This window comes from Arvicola amphibius, chromosome 14 (genome assembly GCF_903992535.2).
Source record: "Arvicola amphibius chromosome 14, mArvAmp1.2, whole genome shotgun sequence".
Classification (NCBI taxonomy): Eukaryota; Metazoa; Chordata; class Mammalia; order Rodentia; family Cricetidae; genus Arvicola; species Arvicola amphibius.
Genome location: NC_052060.1, coordinates 3,999,472 through 4,019,489, shown reverse-complemented (window position 1 = coordinate 4,019,489; position 20,018 = coordinate 3,999,472). Strand labels below are relative to the sequence as shown.

Here is a 20,018-nt window from a genome sequence, read left to right as displayed (position 1 = left end):
CAGGTGCTCATTCTTCCACATACACAGACAGACAGACAAGCAGGCAGGCAGGCAGGCAGGCAGACAGACAGACAGACAGACAGACAGACAAAAAAAAGACAAAAACAGACACAGATAGGCAGAGCATAAGTCTTACATTTTTATCTACCACATAGCTACATTTATAACTTATTGATTTTTCTAATGTATATTAATGATTCGTTTCTGCATGAAAACTGACAGAAGGAATTAAAATAGGGTGTGTTATAGTTCTTGATTGACTTTTGAACACTTCGAGGGAGTCCAAGGCTCTGTTCATGTTGGAGGAGGACAAGGCTCAGAGCACTTTGAGAGTGTACAGAGCTATGGGCACTTTTTGGTGGGCACACATGAGGAAGCTGGTTGAACTGTTTTCACTGCTGCTGTTGGTTAGACTTTCTGAAATCTCAGGATCTGAAAGACACTATTGAACAGTTCTCATAAGAGATGATCCCCACAGCGAAAGAATCTCAAGTTTATGAAATATCAGATCTCTTCCTCAATCCCATCTCCTCCTCCAGACTTCCCGACTTTCCCTTCCATGTCATTCTTTTGTTTCATTAACCTAGGAAACCAACCTTTATCCTCACATTTTTCACAAGAAAACATCTTTCTTCCAAAGGATGAAGTGATTTTACAGAAAACATGATCTTCAAGAAAGGCAGTCTGAAGTTTAAGTTCTAAAATACTGAGCAACCCCAGAGATAACAGTAACTGATGCCATCACTATTACTTGAGATTCCCAGAAAGTTGGCTAGGCTATAAAACAACAGCCAGAATTCACGAATCTGGAACCTCCTAAGAAGGAAGAGAAAAAAGAGTCCAGAAAAGAGAAAACTATTCTCTTTAGTCCTGGAAAGTTGCTTTGTAATTGGAGGAGAAAGAATAGATGAAGAACATGAAGCAAAGTTATTAACTATTCACAGCTCTGCTTTGAGATACACGGGCATGGAATCAACATCAGTGAAGCATGTCAGCTTCCTGTGACTGCCAGTGCTTCTGACAGTAAGGAAGGGATTAGCCAAGACTGCCCTTGTCCATTTCCCTAGAGGGAAAGAGTCATCAGTTCAGCACCTGAGCCCAGAGGCTGACCAACACATGACCAGAGGATGATTCACAAAGGTTAGTACCCATACTACCAGTCAGGCCAGTAAGAGACTTATTACTCTCCATATTTGCATATCCAACATAAAGGATTATCTTAGGTCATGACTGACTTCTGCTGTCTCAATTACAGCATTGCCTACTGAGCTGGGAAACCAGTATAACACAGAGTCTGTTACACCTAGGTTCTTCCTTTGAATATAGTCCACTTAGAAGGGTATAAAGTGTTAAGGGGAAGTAATGAAAAAGGAAGACATGCTTTGTGATGGGACATGGGAGAGCGGTGTAGATTAGAATATATTGAGAAGGATGATTAACAGTAAAACCTTTTGAAAAAGCACCATGCAGTGGTGGCGCATGCCTTTGATCCCAACACTCAGAAGGCAGAGGCAGGTGGATCTCTGACTTTGATGCCAGCTTTGTCTACCACAGCTAGTTCCAGGACAGGCTCCAAAGCTACAGAGAAACCCTGCCTCAAAAAAAAAACAATTAAAAAAAAGCCATATGGAAATCTACTACTCAAAACTTACTAAAATATATACTTTGTAATTAGAGGAGAAAGAATAGATGAGGAACATGAAGCAAAGTTATTAACTATTCACAGCTCTGCTTTGAGAAATACACGGACATGGAATCAACATCAGTGAAGATTGTCAGCTTCCTGTGACTGCCAGTGCTTCTGAAAGTAAGGACATTAACATAAAAATATGTTAATGGAGTTACCTTACAACTGGAGGGGTACAATACCACCAGTACATACCTCATACTGGCAACTGCAAACTTCAGTAACAGTAATACCTTTTTTAGTTGTTGGTCAGTAGGTTACAATAGACAATCTCTACTAGCTTACAGACTATTGCCTGTAACTTGTCTACCCTCCAGAACATCAAGTAAAACCCTATTTCTATAGACATCAAAGCTTAAATCTAGGAGGTGCTCACCTGGACATTTCATCCCTACTGGCCAGCCCACGTGATATAGAAAATGCTGTGCACACTGCTGAAGGAGAAAAGTATTCACCAACCTCAGACAGTACTGAACACTGCAAGGTATAAAAATTGTTGGCTTGACAGGATATGCCCACTGGTGTGACAGTAGCACAACTAGATGGGAGCAACCAACCACTTCCTTTTTTGGATTTAAGGTCCTTCCCAATGAGACAAGGTAAACACCCAGCACTGGTAAAGGGGTGAGAATCTACTGCTAGATAGGACATAGGCCCTGGAGGATAGTCCAATCAATATTATAATTCTCCTAAATGGAAAAATCAAACCAGTCATTTCTAATGATTTATTGCTATACTAGTATTAATATCTCTCAATTCTTATCTGAGAAGCCTCTCGTTGCAGTATATTATAATGCAGAGACCCTCAACTGATCTACAGTGGATAGAATGAGAGACTATGTGTGCTCAGCATTCCCTTCACAAAGGAGTTGGCAGAAAGAGAATAAGAACTAGAGGTAGAAACTCTTTTCTTCACATAACTGGGCCATTAAATGTTTGAACTCATAACTATTGACAAAGTATGCACAAGTCATGTAAAACCTTACACCAGATGAAAGCTCAGCCTGTATGAGAAGGGAAGTATGTAATTCCACCACTAGATGTTGAGCTATTAGCAGTTGATAGCTTGTAAGAGAAGGAGTGAGTTTTTAGTGATGTGAGCCTTGCTATGTTACCACACTCCAGGATAGACCCCCACTGTCTAGAGCAGTTGGACTACACAAACTGGAAATGATGGGGCACAAAGAAACAAATAGACACAAAATCAAATTTAGGTGGGAAGAGAAGGAAAGGCACAGTGAGTGGATAAGGACAGTTTTTGGTATCCCACTAAGTGAATATCATTGAAGTGCACTATGAAATTCTCAAAGAATTAATAAATATGACGATTTAAAGAAGGCATGCCATTAAAGGACACAAACAAGTCTCCAATGACAAGAATCACATGCTTGCTCTCATATGTTGAATGCAGAGATGAGGGTGAATACAGTCCATCTGCATATATTTAAATATCGTGATGAAACCCTTCATGCTTACAATGTATATGCTAATTACTCTATTTTCAAAATAGCAGCTACTAATTCTGACAGCACTGGCACCAGAGTCAGAGCAGCTGAATCTCAGTCCAGGAAGATACACCAAAGGGGAGTTCTTTCCACAGAAGCTCCATGAGGAGTGGCCACAGAGGAACAGAGTGCATTTTCTCAAGTGTGAACCTTCAAGACCAGAGACATGGAAGACATGTGTGCAAAGACCTGAATACATACACAATGGTCCTTTCTAGATGTCATCTACTGTTGAGCTAAACATTTGATTCCCATAGTTTTATAATCTTTTAAGGCCAGATGACCCTGAGTTCAACATTTTTGTCCTAACTTTCTATAGGTTCTATGAGTCAAATGGCAGGCACGAACATGAAATTCTAATATTTTCTGATTCTTACTAATTTAATGCTTTAATATAACCTAAACCATTAGAAAAAATGTCCCTGGAAAAAGCCAAGATATACATTAACAAATGAAAGAAATAATAACAAACAGCAGGAGGTTCAATGCAGGACTAACTATCCTGGACTGGAAAGCCTTTCCCACACATTTCTACAGTTATTAATATTTTACTTAGTATTTTTGATGGCATTGTGAAGCTGGAGATAGCATAATGGTCATGGAAATGGTGATGGATATGGTGCTCTCAGTGGGGTAATAATAAAGAGGGTGGCAATGATAGCGGAAGTAGGCAGTGCTAGCTGGCGCCATAGTTGGGGTGGTTGTGATAATGATTCTGGTACTGGTGAAAATGATGGGGATGTTGCAGATGGAAGTAAGTGCAGTGGAAATGATGGGTATCCGCAGCTTCTAAACCTATCACTTAGTACTAATTAGGTGCCTCGGATTGTGCCAATCAAATGGCATACATTAGTTTAATTATGACCAAAGACAAGACTTTAGCATACTTAGGAGTTTCCACAAGTAACATTAACAATGTTCAACAACGTTAGCCATTAAAAAACTGAAAATCAAATCTACACCAGAAGACCATTCTAGTCATGTAAGAATAAGAACAATAAAAATAATAAGTCCTAGCACAGGAGTGGAGGAAAGAGAAGACAAACTCCCAGAGTGTGAGAGAGCAGATTAATCTATCAAACATGGAAATCAGTGTGGGTTTTCTTCCAAGGAAATAACACTAAAGCAGAACAATCATATGATGCATGAGCATCACCTGAGTTCTTATGAAAAGAAATAAAATAAATTATACAATAGAGATGCCTGCATATCCATCTGCAATTCAAAATTATTCCTTATGTGCAAGGTAAATAAGTCAGCACAGCTGCTCACAGATAAACTAAGGGGTTAAGAAAATGTGGCACTTATGTATCCTGGAGCAATAATCAGTCATAAAGAACAGTGATATCATTTAGTCTTCAGGAAATAGAATGAAACTCCATGTCATCTAGTTAAGAAACATAAATGCACTCTTAAACACAAGGGTGGTTAGATGTTTCAAGTGTGGAAGGAGGAAAAAGTTAATGTAGATGTGTAACTATTGCATCAGATGAAGGGGAAAAGAGAAAAATGGGTGAGGTGTAGGGAGAAAATATGGCCTAGGTGAAATAGCATAACTTTCTTAAGATAGCATGTTAAAAGAGAGTTGAGTTTCACAAAATGTGATGATGTGTCTCTCAAGCAAACAAGCACTAAGTAATCTTTGTTATGACCCAAAATCCAGTCAAAAGCTGATCACAGAAGAATAACTTGGGGAATAAAGAAATTAAAAATAAAAGAACACGAGCTTATCAGGTAGGTCATAGAGTAAATTTTAGAAAAAGGAATTCATGAACGCTATCAACCAGAGTGAACTTTATTCAGAAAAGGAAGCCAGAGTAGCAATCTCTCAACCAAAGTGACTGATGGTTTTCAAAACATCCTCTGAGAGTGCAGGATGGAAAACTGCTGCTCGAAACGCTGAGGATCTGGGACATTGCACCTGTGAGAAGGAGCCATTCTCAGCAGCCCCTTGACAGCAGGAGCAGAACAACCTCAAAGAAATGCCTCTCCTATCAACGGTCATCACAGACCCGTGGAGAATGAAGGGTAGACAAGATTCTTCTGCATCCATGGCAGGCTTTGAAGTGAGGATGGAAGTGTTTCTGTGGAAGAATGGGAGACAGATTTCCTCCTCTTCTCTTGGTCCTGGTGACTGCTGAAGCACTCACTTGCTCTTGGGTGGGCACTTCTGCTGGCAGGGTGAAGGAGGTTGCACAGGAGGGCATTTCTGCTGGCATGGCTGAGTGGAGCATGGCTCAGGGCACTTTGGAGGAGGACAAGGCTCAGGGCACTTTGGAGGAGGACAAGGCTCAGGGCACTTTGGAGGAGGACAAGGCTCAGGGCACTTGGGGGAGGACAAGGCTCTGGGCACTTGGGGGAGGACAAGGCTCTGGGCACTTTGGAGGAGGACAAGGCTCAGGGCACTTTGCGGGAGGACAAGGCTCAGGGCACTTTGGAGGAGGACAAGGCTCTGGGCACTTTGTGGGTGGGCACTCAGGAGGAGGCTGGCAGGGCTGCTTGCACTGCTGCTCTTGGTAAGACATCGTGCTGAAGGCTCAGGATCTGAAAGGCATTGCATGAGAGAGTTAGGGGTGATCCACACGGAGAAGACAGATGGAGACATGGAACATCACATCCATTTCTCTCTCCACACATGCACATCTCCCCAACTCCTGTTCTAAGGTAACCTGGCTTTTCCCTTTCCTGTCCGCAATCTGTGCCGCCTGCCTTGGGAAATCCCTTTGTTCCATGCCTTCTTCCAGGGTAGATTATTTTGTTCTACTGAAACAAGTAAGGCGGCTTGCACACAGAAATGTCTTCATGTCAGAGTCTCATGTTCTGAAACCCAGAGCAGCTTGAGAACCCAGTCCTGTCCTCAGAGAGCAAGATGGGGGTGAAAGGGTTCATTTGGCTTACACTTCCGCTTTGCAGTTCAACTGTGATGGAAGCCAGAGCCTGAACTCAAACAGGAGAGGAACCTGGTGGCAGGAGCTAAGGCAGAGGCCATGGAGTGGTGCTGCTTAATGGTTTGCTCCTCATGATTTGTTCAGCCTGCTTTCTAACAGAATGCAAGACCACCAGCCCAGGGATGGCACCACCAACAGTGGGCTGAGCCCTCCCATATCCATCACTGCTGTGGAAAAGGCTCAACATGCTAGCCTCAGCCTGATCTTATGGGGCTATTTCCTCCATCCAGGCTTCCTCCTCTCAGATGACTTTAGTTTGAGTAAAATGTCATAAATCTAGCCAGCACAAGAGTAGAGGACCTTTTATCACACCCACTGAATTAACCATGGTCTTTCTTAGGTGCTTAACATGAAGACTCAAAAACCTCTCATAGTTGATTTACAGGGAGAATTGTTGGTACTACATTACAACTGAAGATTTCATGAGAACTTCCAAAGCACACAGAGCACTGAACCTTTTGTAAACATCACGTGCATATGAAGACACACACACACACACAGAGAGAGAGAGAGAGAGAGAGAGAGAGAGAGAGAGAGAGAGAGACAGAGAGAGAGAGAGACAGAGACAGACACAGAGAGAGGGAGGGAGTCCTCAGTCTTGAACTGACTTCACCTAGCTACAAATCAGTTACTGATTTTCTGAGAATCTAATAATGAATTATAAGTGCATAAAAGCTGACAGAATGAATGAAAGCAGTGTTTTTATAATTCCTGATTGGGTTTTCCTCATATTTTACCATACATAGCATACACTATAGAAAAAAACCCATTCTTAGCAATATAATGTTTTAAAACAATATCATATAAATCATATAAAACATGCATTTTAATTTGAAGGACATTGTTGAAAATATCTGAATATTTATTCACAACATTAAAAAACTCTCAGTGTAATAAAATATATTTCAGCATACTAAAATTTCATTTCTCAGTACATTCTTAAAAGGATAGGACATGTGCAGAGAAATTTTCTAAAAGTTACTTTTGTTTACTAGTCTCCATCGTAAAAACTCTCCATGCAAATGTCCATCAGCAGAGGACTAATTTAAACACTAATACACCTCTTGTATGGCTGCTTGTCCATTTAAAGAATGGAACTATATAATTTCAATACATAAATACAGCAGGACAAAAAGTTAGCTCCCACAGTCAGGGAGAGAAGACAAATCCTGCATCCTTTTACTCATATTTTAACACTAAGAAGTTGATATCATGAGGATGGATAGGAAAATGTTTGTTTCCATGGGAGCATTGTGAGAGATGTTGATATCATGAGGATGAATAGGAAAATGCTGGTTTCCATGGGAGCATTGTGAGAGATGGATATGGAACACTTTCTGAGAGGACACTAAGCTACAGTTGGATGCAAAAATAAGTTCCATGATGTATTTTGCATTGTAAAAACTCCACAAGAAAGAACGGTAAGTATTCTCACCATAAAATTTGGAAAGTATTTTAGGTGAGATATATAATGACCTTGGTTTGAATGTTCAGCAATGTTTGTATGCATCATGGTACCCCTCAATATGTACAGTATAGTGTAAATTATGCTCACAAATTGAAAGGAAATCTTCAAAAAAGGTTTCAGATGTCTATGTTGATACTTTTGAAAAGACTTCACACACAATGATATCAACACACAGAGGTGAAAGAGTGAAAAAATGATACTCCAAACAAATGGAATCAGAAGGAGTCCTCGAGTAGGTGACCAACATCTGCAGCAGAAACACGGAGGGTCTAAGGAGTCACTGCTAGTAACTAAAGGAAACAACCCACTGAGAAGTCACAGCTGCAAGTTTATGCACTGAGTGCTGGCTCACAAAATTTCATTAAATAAACACTGATATGAAGAAAGAGATTTGACCAGGGATAAGAATAAGTCTCTTGTATATCCCACTGTCAACCATAGATAATATTTCAGACCAAAACACAAAAGGAGCAACAAGAAAAACCCTTCAGAATTCAATTGTGTCATAGATCTCATTTATGTGACAAACATCTACAGGATAAGATAAAAACTATACATTGCTTTGCATTCTCAAGAACCCATATACTTCACTAAGAAATATCATATTTTAGGACACAGAGCAAAACTTAGAAACATAAAAATTAATGATGTCTGTGCTTTATCATTCCATAATGGAAAAAATAGGAAGAGGAATACTTTGAAATGATACAAACATATGGGGATTGAACAGTACACTTTTAAATGCTTAAAAATCAAAACAAGAGATAAAAATTTAAGTTCTTAGAATTGAACCTACCAGAGCACATGAGATATAGCAAGGGAGTTTGTTGTTAGAAATGTGTAAAACATCCAACAAGAGACTAATATCTAAAGAACATAGAAAACAAAACAAAATCACCCAAGAGAACAGAGAGATGGCTCAGTGCTTAAGAGCATTTAACTGCTTTTGTAGGGCATCCAAATTCACCTCCCAGCATGCACACCTACCAGATAGCACCTTTCCTGTCTCCATCACAGGAATCTGGTACCCTCTTATGGCATCCTTAGGAACTGTATGAACATGCCTGAAACCACATAGGGACACATACAGATACAAATAATTAATGGAAAAATAGGGAAGTATGACTGATTGGGGAAGAAAGAGGGAGGTCAGTAAAGAAGAAGAAAGAGGGACAGGGGGAAAAACACCAAGAATTTTTATAAACCTTCAAGCAATCATATTAGTTTGTACTGCACACAGTATATATACACATTCTCTCTCTCTCTCTCTCTCTCTCTCTCTCTCTCTCTCTCTCTCTCTCTCTCTCTGTGTGTGTGTGTGTGTGTGTGTGTGTGTGTGTGTGTGTGTGTGTGTTACACTAAGGACACAAGAATCTCATGGCTCCAGCCATATCTGAAAGGAAAGCCTTGTGCCAATGCAGGACACAGTATCTGCAAGGGAGCCTGGTTCTGTTTTACTTGAGCCCCTTGCTCCTCCCTGTCCATCTGACGCAGCAATGGGGAGAATCCATTCAGTCATATTCCTGTGGGACAGATCAGAGATGAGGACTTGGATGGAGGAGTTTCAGTTCACTTTTCAGAACAGTCATTGCCCATAGCTCTGCTGGATTCTCTGGCATGAGCGCCAGTAAGAAGCTCTGCAGACTGCACAGCTCAAAGAGCCAGGATTCATTTCTCCCAGCTCCAAAGGACACACATGAGAGAGCATGCTTTAGACGCTCTCCTCTGCACTGTGGCCCAGACATGACCATCTTTCCTTTGTCCCTCCCTTGAGTGCCCCATGTCTTTCTGTGCCTTACCTTTCTCAGGTGGACAGCAGTCCAGCAGGATGAGGATCTGCCCATGTGACATCAGATTACACTAGTCTTCTCTCTGAAGACCACACCTCTAAGTACAGGTGCTTTCTAGAGATTCGGAGAAAGTACCCTCAACATTCAAGTTTCTGAGGTAAACATGCCACCCCACAAGAAGTGTCCTTCATCTTAGGTTCAGTTTCTAACACAAACTACAGAAAATCTGGAGACCATGATTTGATGACATTTTTGCAAACTAGGGTTATTCCCTATGCTGTGCCAGCTGCTCTATGCTTCTCTCAGAGGGAGAAAACTACAGGAGATGTGTAGATTGGAACCCGACGTGAGTAACGGTGCTTACAGTTGATGACTCTAGTACTGATAAAGAATCTTTCTTCATCCTTATATCCACATACATAATTATTTGACTTTAAGTATTCATACAGATACATTTTTCCCTAAAGATCTGCCAGCTTCATCTCAGTGCCAGGAGCTCTAATGGTTTTTTTTTTTTAACTCTTATTTTTTAAAACCGTTTTTCTCATTTTAAATACCAATCCCAGGTCCCACATCCTTCCTTCCTCCTGTTCCCCCTACCTTCCCACCCCCATCCACACCTCAGAGAGGATAAGGCTTCCCATGGGGTGTCAGCAAAGTCTGACACATCACTTTTAGGTCGGACCAACACCTTTGCCCCAGTATCTAAGGTGAACCTGTGTAGTACCAAACCAGGCCCTGTGATGTGGGTGACAGTTGTGTGGCTTGGGAAGTCTGTGGGGCCTCTAGTAGTGAGGCTAGGATTTATCCCGTGTGCATGAACTAAATTTTTTGAGTTTCTTTTGTAATGAAAGTCATTCATGGCTTTAAAACCTTGATCACTGGGTGTTTCCTTGAACATCCACAGTAACAATCTAATCCCCCTATGAATTCTGCTGCACAATTTCAACAGGGTAGAATTCCATAGGTCTTCCCAGATGTATGCTCTCTACATATATAAAGGGCAAATGCTGCTTTTGTGGTCCCAATTCAATTAAAAATTGAAACTGGCTTAGGAGTTGGAGCATGACTCTCTCCTTCTCAAAACCCACACATATTTGTTGAAGGAAAATCCAAAACCTTAGTCTCATGTTAGAAGAGCCACAAGGGATGGGACAAATGGAAACAAAAACTTTTTCAATTGCCATTATAATCTCCTTATCTTTTGGTTTCCATTTAATTCTTTAAAACTTTTCTGAATATCTAAATATATCTCAAATTTTCTAATATTTTTAGTATATATATATATACATATATATCTTTGTCATGATATCAATAGTCTTATACAATACTCACTATTTTAGAAATAAGCTGCATCTAACTTCCTGTACATCATTTCAGACTTTAGACTAAAACAGGTAACTAGGAACTAAGTTTTTGTAGCCTGGCTATATTTTAAAATTGTAGTTCTTTACCTGTTGGAGATCTGCTGCCCACGACCTTTACCATGTTGACATTTTCTACAGTGAACTGTGCTCATTCCTGATAGTGACCTCTGATCTCTAAGGAAATGATAGGGCCCAGCAACAACAAAATCTGAAAGGATGCTTTAAGCTGGTAATACAAGCTATGACAGAAGAGGTCTATGTATAAAACTTTGGATTCATCAAGATACCTATCCGATAATAGAGTATTTTCTCTGAATGTGCCCAATGTAAAATTCTGGATATGGTAAATTTAATTCTTACCTAATAATTGTATTTATTGTATATTGTTTATGGATTAAAAGATAAAATATCCCATGTGCATGAACTAAATTTTTTGAGTTTCTTTTGTAATGAAAGTTATTCATGGCTTTAAAACCTTGATCACTGGGTGTTTCCTTGAACATTTAGATGAAACAGGGTGAATGTTGCAGGATACTTGATCACACTCTGACACTCAAAGACTGTGTTAATACAGTTTACCTTGAGTCAGGGGGCAGAACCAGCGACCAGTTGACAAAATTAGACATTGAGAATACAGCGGACTTAGGAGTCCAGTAGAAAGGCACAGAACAGAGTAGGAAGAGACCTGGAGATTTTCAGCCTTTTCTTCTGTGCATTTGGGTCTAGGAAGTGTGCCGAGGAGGTCAACTGGTCTCTCCTCTGCTATTTCTTTGATCTATAAGGTTTTTACCCTAATATCCGACTCCCAAGTCTTTGTTTATGAGAGAAAAATCAAGAAACTATAACATCAAACCTTCCATATTATCCTGTCTTTAGATTCTACCTACCCTCAAAGAAATAAAAGCCAATATACACAATTCCTCATTGTATTCCACTTCGAATTTTCTGACTGCTAACATTCATTCTGTGGTCATCAAACTTACTCTATCCAAATTATATTCAATACATGAAAAACCATAAGGAGCAACCACCAAAAATCAGATTGACAAGTTGTCATAAGTAGTTCAGTACATGACAAGTAAGTGTGTTATATTCAAGTATCCAAGGATGTCTTTAGAGCACCAATTTACTAAACAAAATGCCAATCATACATAGCTGTCTGAACAGAGTATAGCCTACTCATGGACACCATTGCTTGCGAAGATTTGTGACTCAGAGGCTCTTCCTTGCTGCACAAGTTCAGTAATTGCTGGTAGCTGGGGAAATAGATGAATCTTCTAACTGGTTTTGAAAAAATTTATTTCCTCTTTGAATATACTGTTACATTCTGTTCTTCATCTTTACTGGGGATAAAAATTGTCAGTTTCAGTGATGTGTCATTTTGTACAATGCGGACATAACTACCCACATCACTGCATTTTTTATAAAATTTTTTAGTATGCTAGAAGAAGGAAAAAATCAGAAGAAACCTCTTTTATAATCCTATATCCTTCTCTGGCAAGTCTCGGCTGGTTATTTCTACTCCCTGGGTTTAAGTCATTTTCCTGAACAAACGAAATATTTAAAAGCACCTGCCTCACATAATGACAGATAATAACCTCATTAAGCAATTTCTCTACCATGTGTGAGTCTGACAATTTCCAAAGTTGACCTGTGTGCCCTGCATCATGGGTTCTTTCCTCTTACCCCTGACACAGCAGTGCTGCCCTCTCATGAGACAGTGTGATTTCAGAGTGGCCCTCAGGCCCTTCAGCTTTTGTCTCCTTACCCTCAGAGAAGTATCCTTGTACTCTTTAATATTTACAATGATTACATTAATTGCCTCTTGATGAAAACATGGAATATCAAACAAAAATCACAAATTCTCATAAAAGTTGACTTATAGATCATAACTCTGTCGTCCTTTGTGAGGCTCTACACTGCCAGGAACATCTGTGTATGATTCAGAGAAAAGCTGAGGGCCCAAGAGCTTCAGAGAAGGAAAAAAATCTCAGATGAGTAGGACAGAGATATGTAGTTACACAGTTATTACTTATAGTTCTATGTCATTCTTTATACAAATACTTACCCAACTTTGGAAAAAAGTATTTTTAATATCTGTTCCTATACAGGGTAACACTGTTTTACTCAATACACTACCTAGCTTACGACTCCACATCAGAGATTTCCTAGACTGAGCCGTGCTGTACCTCTGAGCTGAGTGATTAGTAGGAGTTCCCCCACTGAAGACATGCTCTCAGTACATATGCAGGCCTTGTGCTTCCCTAGCCCTTCTGCCTTCTCTCAGTCAGGGGCCTGGTTGGAAACAGCACAGGTGATGTTTAAACTGAGGTCACTAGAGCTTCCTTGACTGGAAAAGGCAATTGTGAAGGCTCCTGAAAAGATGCTTTTACTTAGAGGGGAAAGAATAGAAAGAGGAAGATGAAACAGAGTCTTTGACTGGCCCCATTCTGCTCTGAGAAGCACACAGGCACAGAATCAACATCAGTGGAGCATGTCAGCTTCCTGTGCCTGCCAGTGCTTCTGACAGTAAGGAAGGGTTTAGCCGAGACTGCCCTTGTCCATGTCCCTAGAGGGAAAGAGTTATCAGTTCAGCACCTGAGCCCAGAGGCTGACCAACACATGACCAGAGGATGATTCACAAAGGTTAGTACCCATACTACCAGTCCAGGTCAGTAAGAGAATTACTACTCTCCATCTTTTCATATCAAACATAAAGGATCATCTTAGGCCATGCCTGACTTCTGCTGTGTCAGTTATGGCATTGCCTACTGAGCTGGGAAGCCAGTATAACACAGAGTCTGTTACACCTAGGTTCTTCCTTTGAATATAGTCCACTTAGAAGTGTATAAAGTATCAAAGGGAAGTAATGCAAAGAGAAGACATGCTTTGTGATGGGACATGGGAGGGCAGGGTAGATAAGGTATAGAAAGAAGGATGATTATCATTAAAGACCTTTCAAAAAAGCCATATGTCATATGTAAATCTACTACACTGAAGCTTACTGAAGATATACATATATAAAATGTTTTAATGGAGTTACCTTACTGCTGCAGTTGGTGCAATACCTCGAGTAGATAGATCATCTTAATAAATGGGAAGCAGACAAGACTACCTGACAAAATTTGAGAGCATGGTTTGGGGGATAGAAGGAATTGGAGAAGGGAAAGAAGAGGGGAGAAGGGGAGGGTTGGGGAGACCTTGAGGGAATGGGATAGTCGAGATGATGGAAGGACAGATATGAGATCAAGGAAAAACATATCTTCATTGAAGGAGCCATTTTGGGGTAGCAAGAAACCAAGCTCTAGAAAAAAATCCCAGGAATCCACAAGGATGACTCTAAGCAATAGAGGAGAGGGTGCCTGAACTAGCCTTGCCCTGTAGTCAAACTGAGAATTATCTTAAATATCACCATAGAACCTTGGTTCAACAACTTATGGAAACAGAGGCAGAGACCCACATCGGAGCACTGGACTGAGCTCTTAAGGTCCAGTTGAAGAGTGGAAGGAGGGAGAATATGAGCAAGGAGGTCAAGACCATGAGGGGTTCACCCATTGAGACAATTTGCCTGAGCTAATGGGAGCTCACAGACTCAAACTAGACTGGGAATGAAAGAGCATGGGATCAAACTAGTCCCACTGAATGTGGTTGACAGTTGGGGCAGACTGAGGGGCCAATGACAATGGCACTGGAATTTGTCTTTACTGTATCTACTGAATTTTTGGGATCCTATACTCTTTGGATGTATACCTTACTCAACATGGATGTAGTGGGAAAGGCCTTGGACTTTCCACAAGGCTGGATACCTTGCCCTCTATTAACATTGGAGGGGGTGGGAGAAAAGCGTGTATGGGGAGAGTGGAAGGGGAGTGGGAGGAGGGCAGAAAGTGGGAATTTGGATTGATATTTTTTTAAAGTAATGAAATAAAATAATAATAATAATAAAAAACAAATGCAAATTTCATTACCACTCATAGCTAACCTCTCTTTAGTTGTTAGCCAGTGGGGTCTCATAGACTGAATCCACTACCTTACACACTATTGCCTGTAACTTGTCCACACTCCAGAACAACATGCTAAGACCCCTTTTCAATAGACACCAATGCTTAAGACAGACAACATGGAGAAATCTAACAGGTGCTCATGAACAATCCATGTCTATTGGTCAGCCCTCATGATACTGTAAGGTGCTATGTACACTGCTAGGAGAAAAGTACTCCTCAACCTCACCCAGTTCTGAACACTGTAACCTACGACAGTGACTGGCTTGATTAGATAGGACCACTGCTGTGACCATGGCACAAGCAAATGGGTGCAACCAACCACTTTTTAATTGGATTTAAGGTCCTTCTCTGAGACAAAGTGCATACCTAGCACCATTAAAGTGGAGAGAGACTCTGTAGCTAGATAGGACATAGACCCACAAGGATTAATATTGTATTAATATGGTATTATTCTGCTAAATGAACAAATCAACCCAGCAATTCCTAATAAGATTGCCACAGTCATATCACTATATCTCGTTCCTCATCGGAGGAGTTTCTCCTTGCAGTGAATACATAACACAGAGACTCAAAATCGATAAATGGTGCAAAGAATGAGAAACTTGTGTATGTTCAACATTACATCACAGAAGAGGTAGAAACTGTTTTATTCATATAACCAGACTATTAAACGTTTGAACACATAACTATTGACACCGCATGCACAGTCATGGGAAAGCTCAAACCAGACCAAACGCATCACACAAGAGAGGGGAAGAATGAAATACCACCACTTAAACTCCATTGGCAGTTGACAACTTCTGAAAGGGGTGTGTCCGTTTTTAATTATGTGAACCCTGATATATTGACTAAACTCCCAGGAGGACCTACTGTCTAGGGCAGTTAGACTTCAAAACCGGAAGTGGTAGGGCAAGGAGAAGCAAATGGAAAAGTAATCAAGGTTGTGTGGGAAGAGAAGGAAAGGCACAGCATGTGGATAAGGACATTGTTGGTAAGGAACTGAGTCAATATCTTTAAAACACAGTGAATAAAATTCTCAGAGAATTAATAAAGATGATATATTAAAAGACACAAGTGAGTCTGCAAAGACAAGTATCACGAGTTTGCTGTTTTATATCTAATGCAGTGGATGAGGGTGAATGCAGTCCATCTGCATATATTTAAATACCATGATTAAACCCTTTACCTTTTACAATGATATAAGCAATAATATTATTTATAAAATAGAGTTCATGAATTCTCTCAGCACCGGCAGCAGAGTCAGAGAAGCCCAGTCTCTTTACAGACTGATCTAAGTTTGAACTGCTTCCACAGAAGCTCCTTGAAGAGTAGCTACAGATGAACAGGACCTAGAGCAAAACTTCTCCAAGTGTGAACCTTCATACCAAAGATTAGAAACACACGTGTCCACACACATGAATACACACACAAGGATACTTTATAGTTGTCATCTATTACTGAGCTCAACATTTGGTTCTTTTCATTTTAAGGATTTTTACATTCATAAAGCCCTAGGTTCAATGTGCATATTTTATCCCTATTTTCTAGGGATTTATGAACCAAATGACCAGCCTGAATGTGAAGTTCTAATATTTTTCTAGTTCTTCATTTAATTTAATATTTAACTATCGAAAATCTAAGCCATTAAGAAAAAGTCACTGAAGAAAATCAAGATTCTCCACTAGCAAATGAACGAAACAATAACAAGCAACAGGAGGATCTATGCTGGCTTCACATTCCTAGACCAGAATCCCTTTCCCACACAATTCTACAATTATCAATATTTCACTTAGTTTTTTTTGATGATGATGTTGGTGGTGGAAGGTTGGTCATGGAAATGGTGATGGACATGGTGCTCTTGCAGAAGTAATAGTAATGAGGATGCCAATGATAGTGAAGGTAGGCAGTGCTAGCTGGTATGATAGCTTGTAGTGGTTGACATGATCATGGTGGTATTGTTGGTGATAATAAAATGTTGTACATGGAAGAGGATATAGAAGGGAAGGTAACAGAAATGATGTGCACAGAGCTTCTAAATTATCAGGTGCTTAGTGCTAATTAGGATCCTCAGACTGTCAATCAAATGACATGCATTAGCTCAACTGTGACCAAAGGCAAGACTTTGGCAAACAGGAGTTTCTACTAGTAAAATTAGCAAGAAAATATTTAACATATTTAGCCATTACAGAACAGAAAACCAAGCCTCCACATCCATGAAAGGATGAGGACCACTAAAATAATAACAAGTCCTGGCAGAGGAGTGGAGGAAAAAGAACACAAACTCTCAGAGTTGAGAGAGGAGACTAACCCATCAAATATGGAAATCAGTATGGGTTTTCCTCAAAAAAAAAGCACTAAAGTAGAATTATCACATGATCCCACACCATTGGGTTTTTAATAATAGAAGTCACATACAGCATAGAATAGAGATGCCTGCATATCCATCTATATTTCAGAACTGCTCCTAACATGCAAGGTAAATTAGTCAGTACAACTGCACACCAGAAGTGGATGGGATAAGAATATGCAGCACTTAGATGGACTGGAGTAATGATCAGTCATATAAAACAATGATATCATGTCCTCTGCAGGCAAATAAATGAAACTGCATATCATCATGTACAGGGAAATAAATCTAGTTTTAAATACAAGGCTGGCACCGATGTTTCAAATAGTGAAGAAGGAAAACATAACAAGGGTAAGCTGATGTAGATGTGTAACTATTACATAAAATAAAGGGGACAAGTGAGAGCAAAATTCATGGGGGTGTAGGGAGAAATTTGTGCTAAGTGATGCATGCATATTGGAGTAACACATGATCTCCTTAAAATGGCATGTGATAACAGGTAACTTGTTGTTGTGCAAAATAAAACTCTTTCTCTCAAGCAAACAAACACTAAGAAATTTTTGTTATGACCCAAAATACAGTCAAAATCTGCTTACAATAGGATGTCCATGGCATAAAAAAATAAACATAATGTAACAGGAGAATATCTGGAAGGTCATAGAGTGAGTTATAGAAGAAAAAAGAACTCATGAGTACAAACAGCCATATTGTACTTTATTCAGGAAATAACAACACAAACAACACTGAGAGTTTTGGAAACATCCTCTGAGTGCACAGGGTGGAAAGATGCTGCTCATCACTGAGCATCTGGGACACTGAACAAGTGAGCAAGGACCATTCTCAGCCTCTCCTTATAGCAGAAGCAGAACAATCTCAGGAGAATGCTCTTCCTATCAGGGGTCATCACAGTCACATGGAGGGTGAAGGCTGGAGATGATGCTTCTGCATCCATGGCAGGCTTTGAAGCAAAGACAGAAGTGTCTCTATGGAAGAATGGGAGACAGATTTCCTCTTCTTCTCTTGGTCCTGGTGTCCAAGGAGCACTCACATGTTCTTCTGTGGGCACTTCTGCTGGCAGGATGAAGGAGGTTGTACAGGAGGGCATTTCTGTTGGCATGGCTGAGAAGGGTATGGCTCAGGGCACTTTGGAGGAGGAGAAGGCTCAGGGCACTTTGGAGGAGGACAAGGATCAGGGCACTTTGGGGGAGGACAAGGCTCTGGGCACTTTGTGGGTGGGCACTCAGGAGGAGGCTGGCAGGGCTGCTTGCACTGCTGCTCTTGGTAAGACATCGTGCTGAAGGCTCAGGATCTGAAAGACATTACATGACAGTGTTAGGGGTGATCCGTAGAGAGAGGGGAGAGACAGGAACATGGAACATCACATCCACTTCTTTGTCCACATATGTGCCTATTTCCCAACTCCTGTTTTAGGACAGCCTGGTTTTTCCTTGTCTTTCAGCAATCTGTGACACTAGCTTTGGGAAGTAACCTTCATTTTATAACTTCTTCCAGGAAATGAATACTTTATTTTAGCAAAATAAGTAAGGCTGCTTTCACACAGAAATTCATTTGAGACAGAGAGCCTCAAGTTCTAGAACCCTGTGCAATTTGAGAACACATCCCTGACTCCCTTGTCACTTGTGACATCCCAGCACCTTGTCTGAAGTTGCAGAATAAAGGATAGCTCAGGAAAGTCACAGGAGATTCAAGCACAGCAAAAGATGCACATGAAAGAAAAACTACTCTGTTCAACCTCCGACTAAATAAAAGAAAAAGCCACTTTTCACAGTGGACCTTAGTATCCATTGCTATATTTCTGATTGCTAAGATGTTGCTGTTCATCTCATGAATACAAATGGACTCATCACACTTAGTCCCTCAAAACTGACTGGAGCACATAAGCAGACCATAGAGACAGACCAACCCAAGAAACACTCACCAGGGTCTCCAAACTCAGAGTCCAGGACGTGAGCACCAGGAGTCTGCAGTCACACAGTCAAGGGCCTCTTTATAGGACAGGCTGCCCCGCCCAGAGAGAGTGGAGCTGTGATAATGGGCAAGTCCAAGAATTTCCCAACCAAAATGCAAATCCATGTATGACTGTCTGACTAGGTCTCTACAAAATAGGAAATATCCTGTTCCTGGACACCATCGCTGTGAGCCCTGTGACTCAGTGGGCCCTCCTGTCTTTTCAGTTTCAGCAAGATCTCCCCGGTTATTTAAGTTGTCTTTCTTGATTGAAGACAATATTTCTTTCTTTGTTACACCTCTCTGTGTCCTGTTTGCTCTGCTTCGGCTCACTGATATTCTTTGCTGCACTGGCACATTCATATTCCTGTTTTCTGGTTTTTATTCACCTGTGTGCTGAAAGGAGGACAGTATTACAGGGGACCTCAGCTGTGCTCTCAGCCACATCTTTGACAAACCTCTTCCCAGAGACAGCTCAAGATTCCCGCCTAGGTTTAATTCTTTTCTGTAACCATGGAAAATCTAATATGTTGTTCATAGTGGATGCCGCTGAGTTTGGGCCATAATTTGACCCTCTTCTGGAGCGCCATCTCAAATAACATATTTGTGGTATATATTTAGACTGCCCTCTAATGATAACTATAAAGCTGCTTATCGGGGCTGGAGAGATGGCTCAGTGGTTAAGAGCATTGCCTGCTCTTCCGAAGGTCCTGAGTTCAATTCCCTGCAACCACCTGGTGACACAACTATCTGTAATGAGATCTGGTGCCCTCTTCTGGCCTGCAGACATATATGCAGACAGAATACTGAGAATACTGCATACATAATAAACAACTCTTTTTTTTTAAAGCTGCTTATCATGAAGATCACACTTGTTTTAAGTTAGCATGCTCTTGCTTGGATAGTTAGAACGAAGACTGACAATCCCTCCCAT

At 40.6% G+C, this 20,018-nt stretch overlaps 2 protein-coding genes across 3 annotated transcripts; both read right to left on the bottom strand.

Moving 5' to 3' along the window:
* Positions 1 to 5,338: 5,338 nt before the first annotated feature.
* LOC119800608 (small proline-rich protein 2G-like) lies at positions 5,339 to 5,717 on the bottom strand. Of its 2 annotated transcripts, none has more exons than XM_038310757.1 (2): positions 5,653 to 5,717; positions 5,339 to 5,537 (listed from the first exon to the last, which is right to left on the bottom strand). In XM_038310757.1, the coding sequence occupies exons 1-2, from the start codon at positions 5,715 to 5,717 to the stop codon at positions 5,339 to 5,341; spliced, it is 264 nt and encodes an 87-aa protein (XP_038166685.1). The 2 variants fall into 2 exon arrangements, with proteins under 2 accessions (XP_038166685.1, XP_038166686.1); XM_038310758.1 differs by having other exon boundaries at positions 5,339 to 5,489; positions 5,659 to 5,717.
* Positions 5,718 to 17,912: 12,195 nt separating this feature from the next.
* LOC119801161 (small proline-rich protein 2G-like) lies at positions 17,913 to 18,406 on the bottom strand. The gene is made up of 2 exons (XM_038311649.2): positions 18,165 to 18,406; positions 17,913 to 18,099 (listed from the first exon to the last, which is right to left on the bottom strand). The coding sequence occupies exons 1-2, from the start codon at positions 18,404 to 18,406 to the stop codon at positions 17,913 to 17,915; spliced, it is 429 nt and encodes a 142-aa protein (XP_038167577.2).
* Positions 18,407 to 20,018: the final 1,612 nt, after the last annotated feature.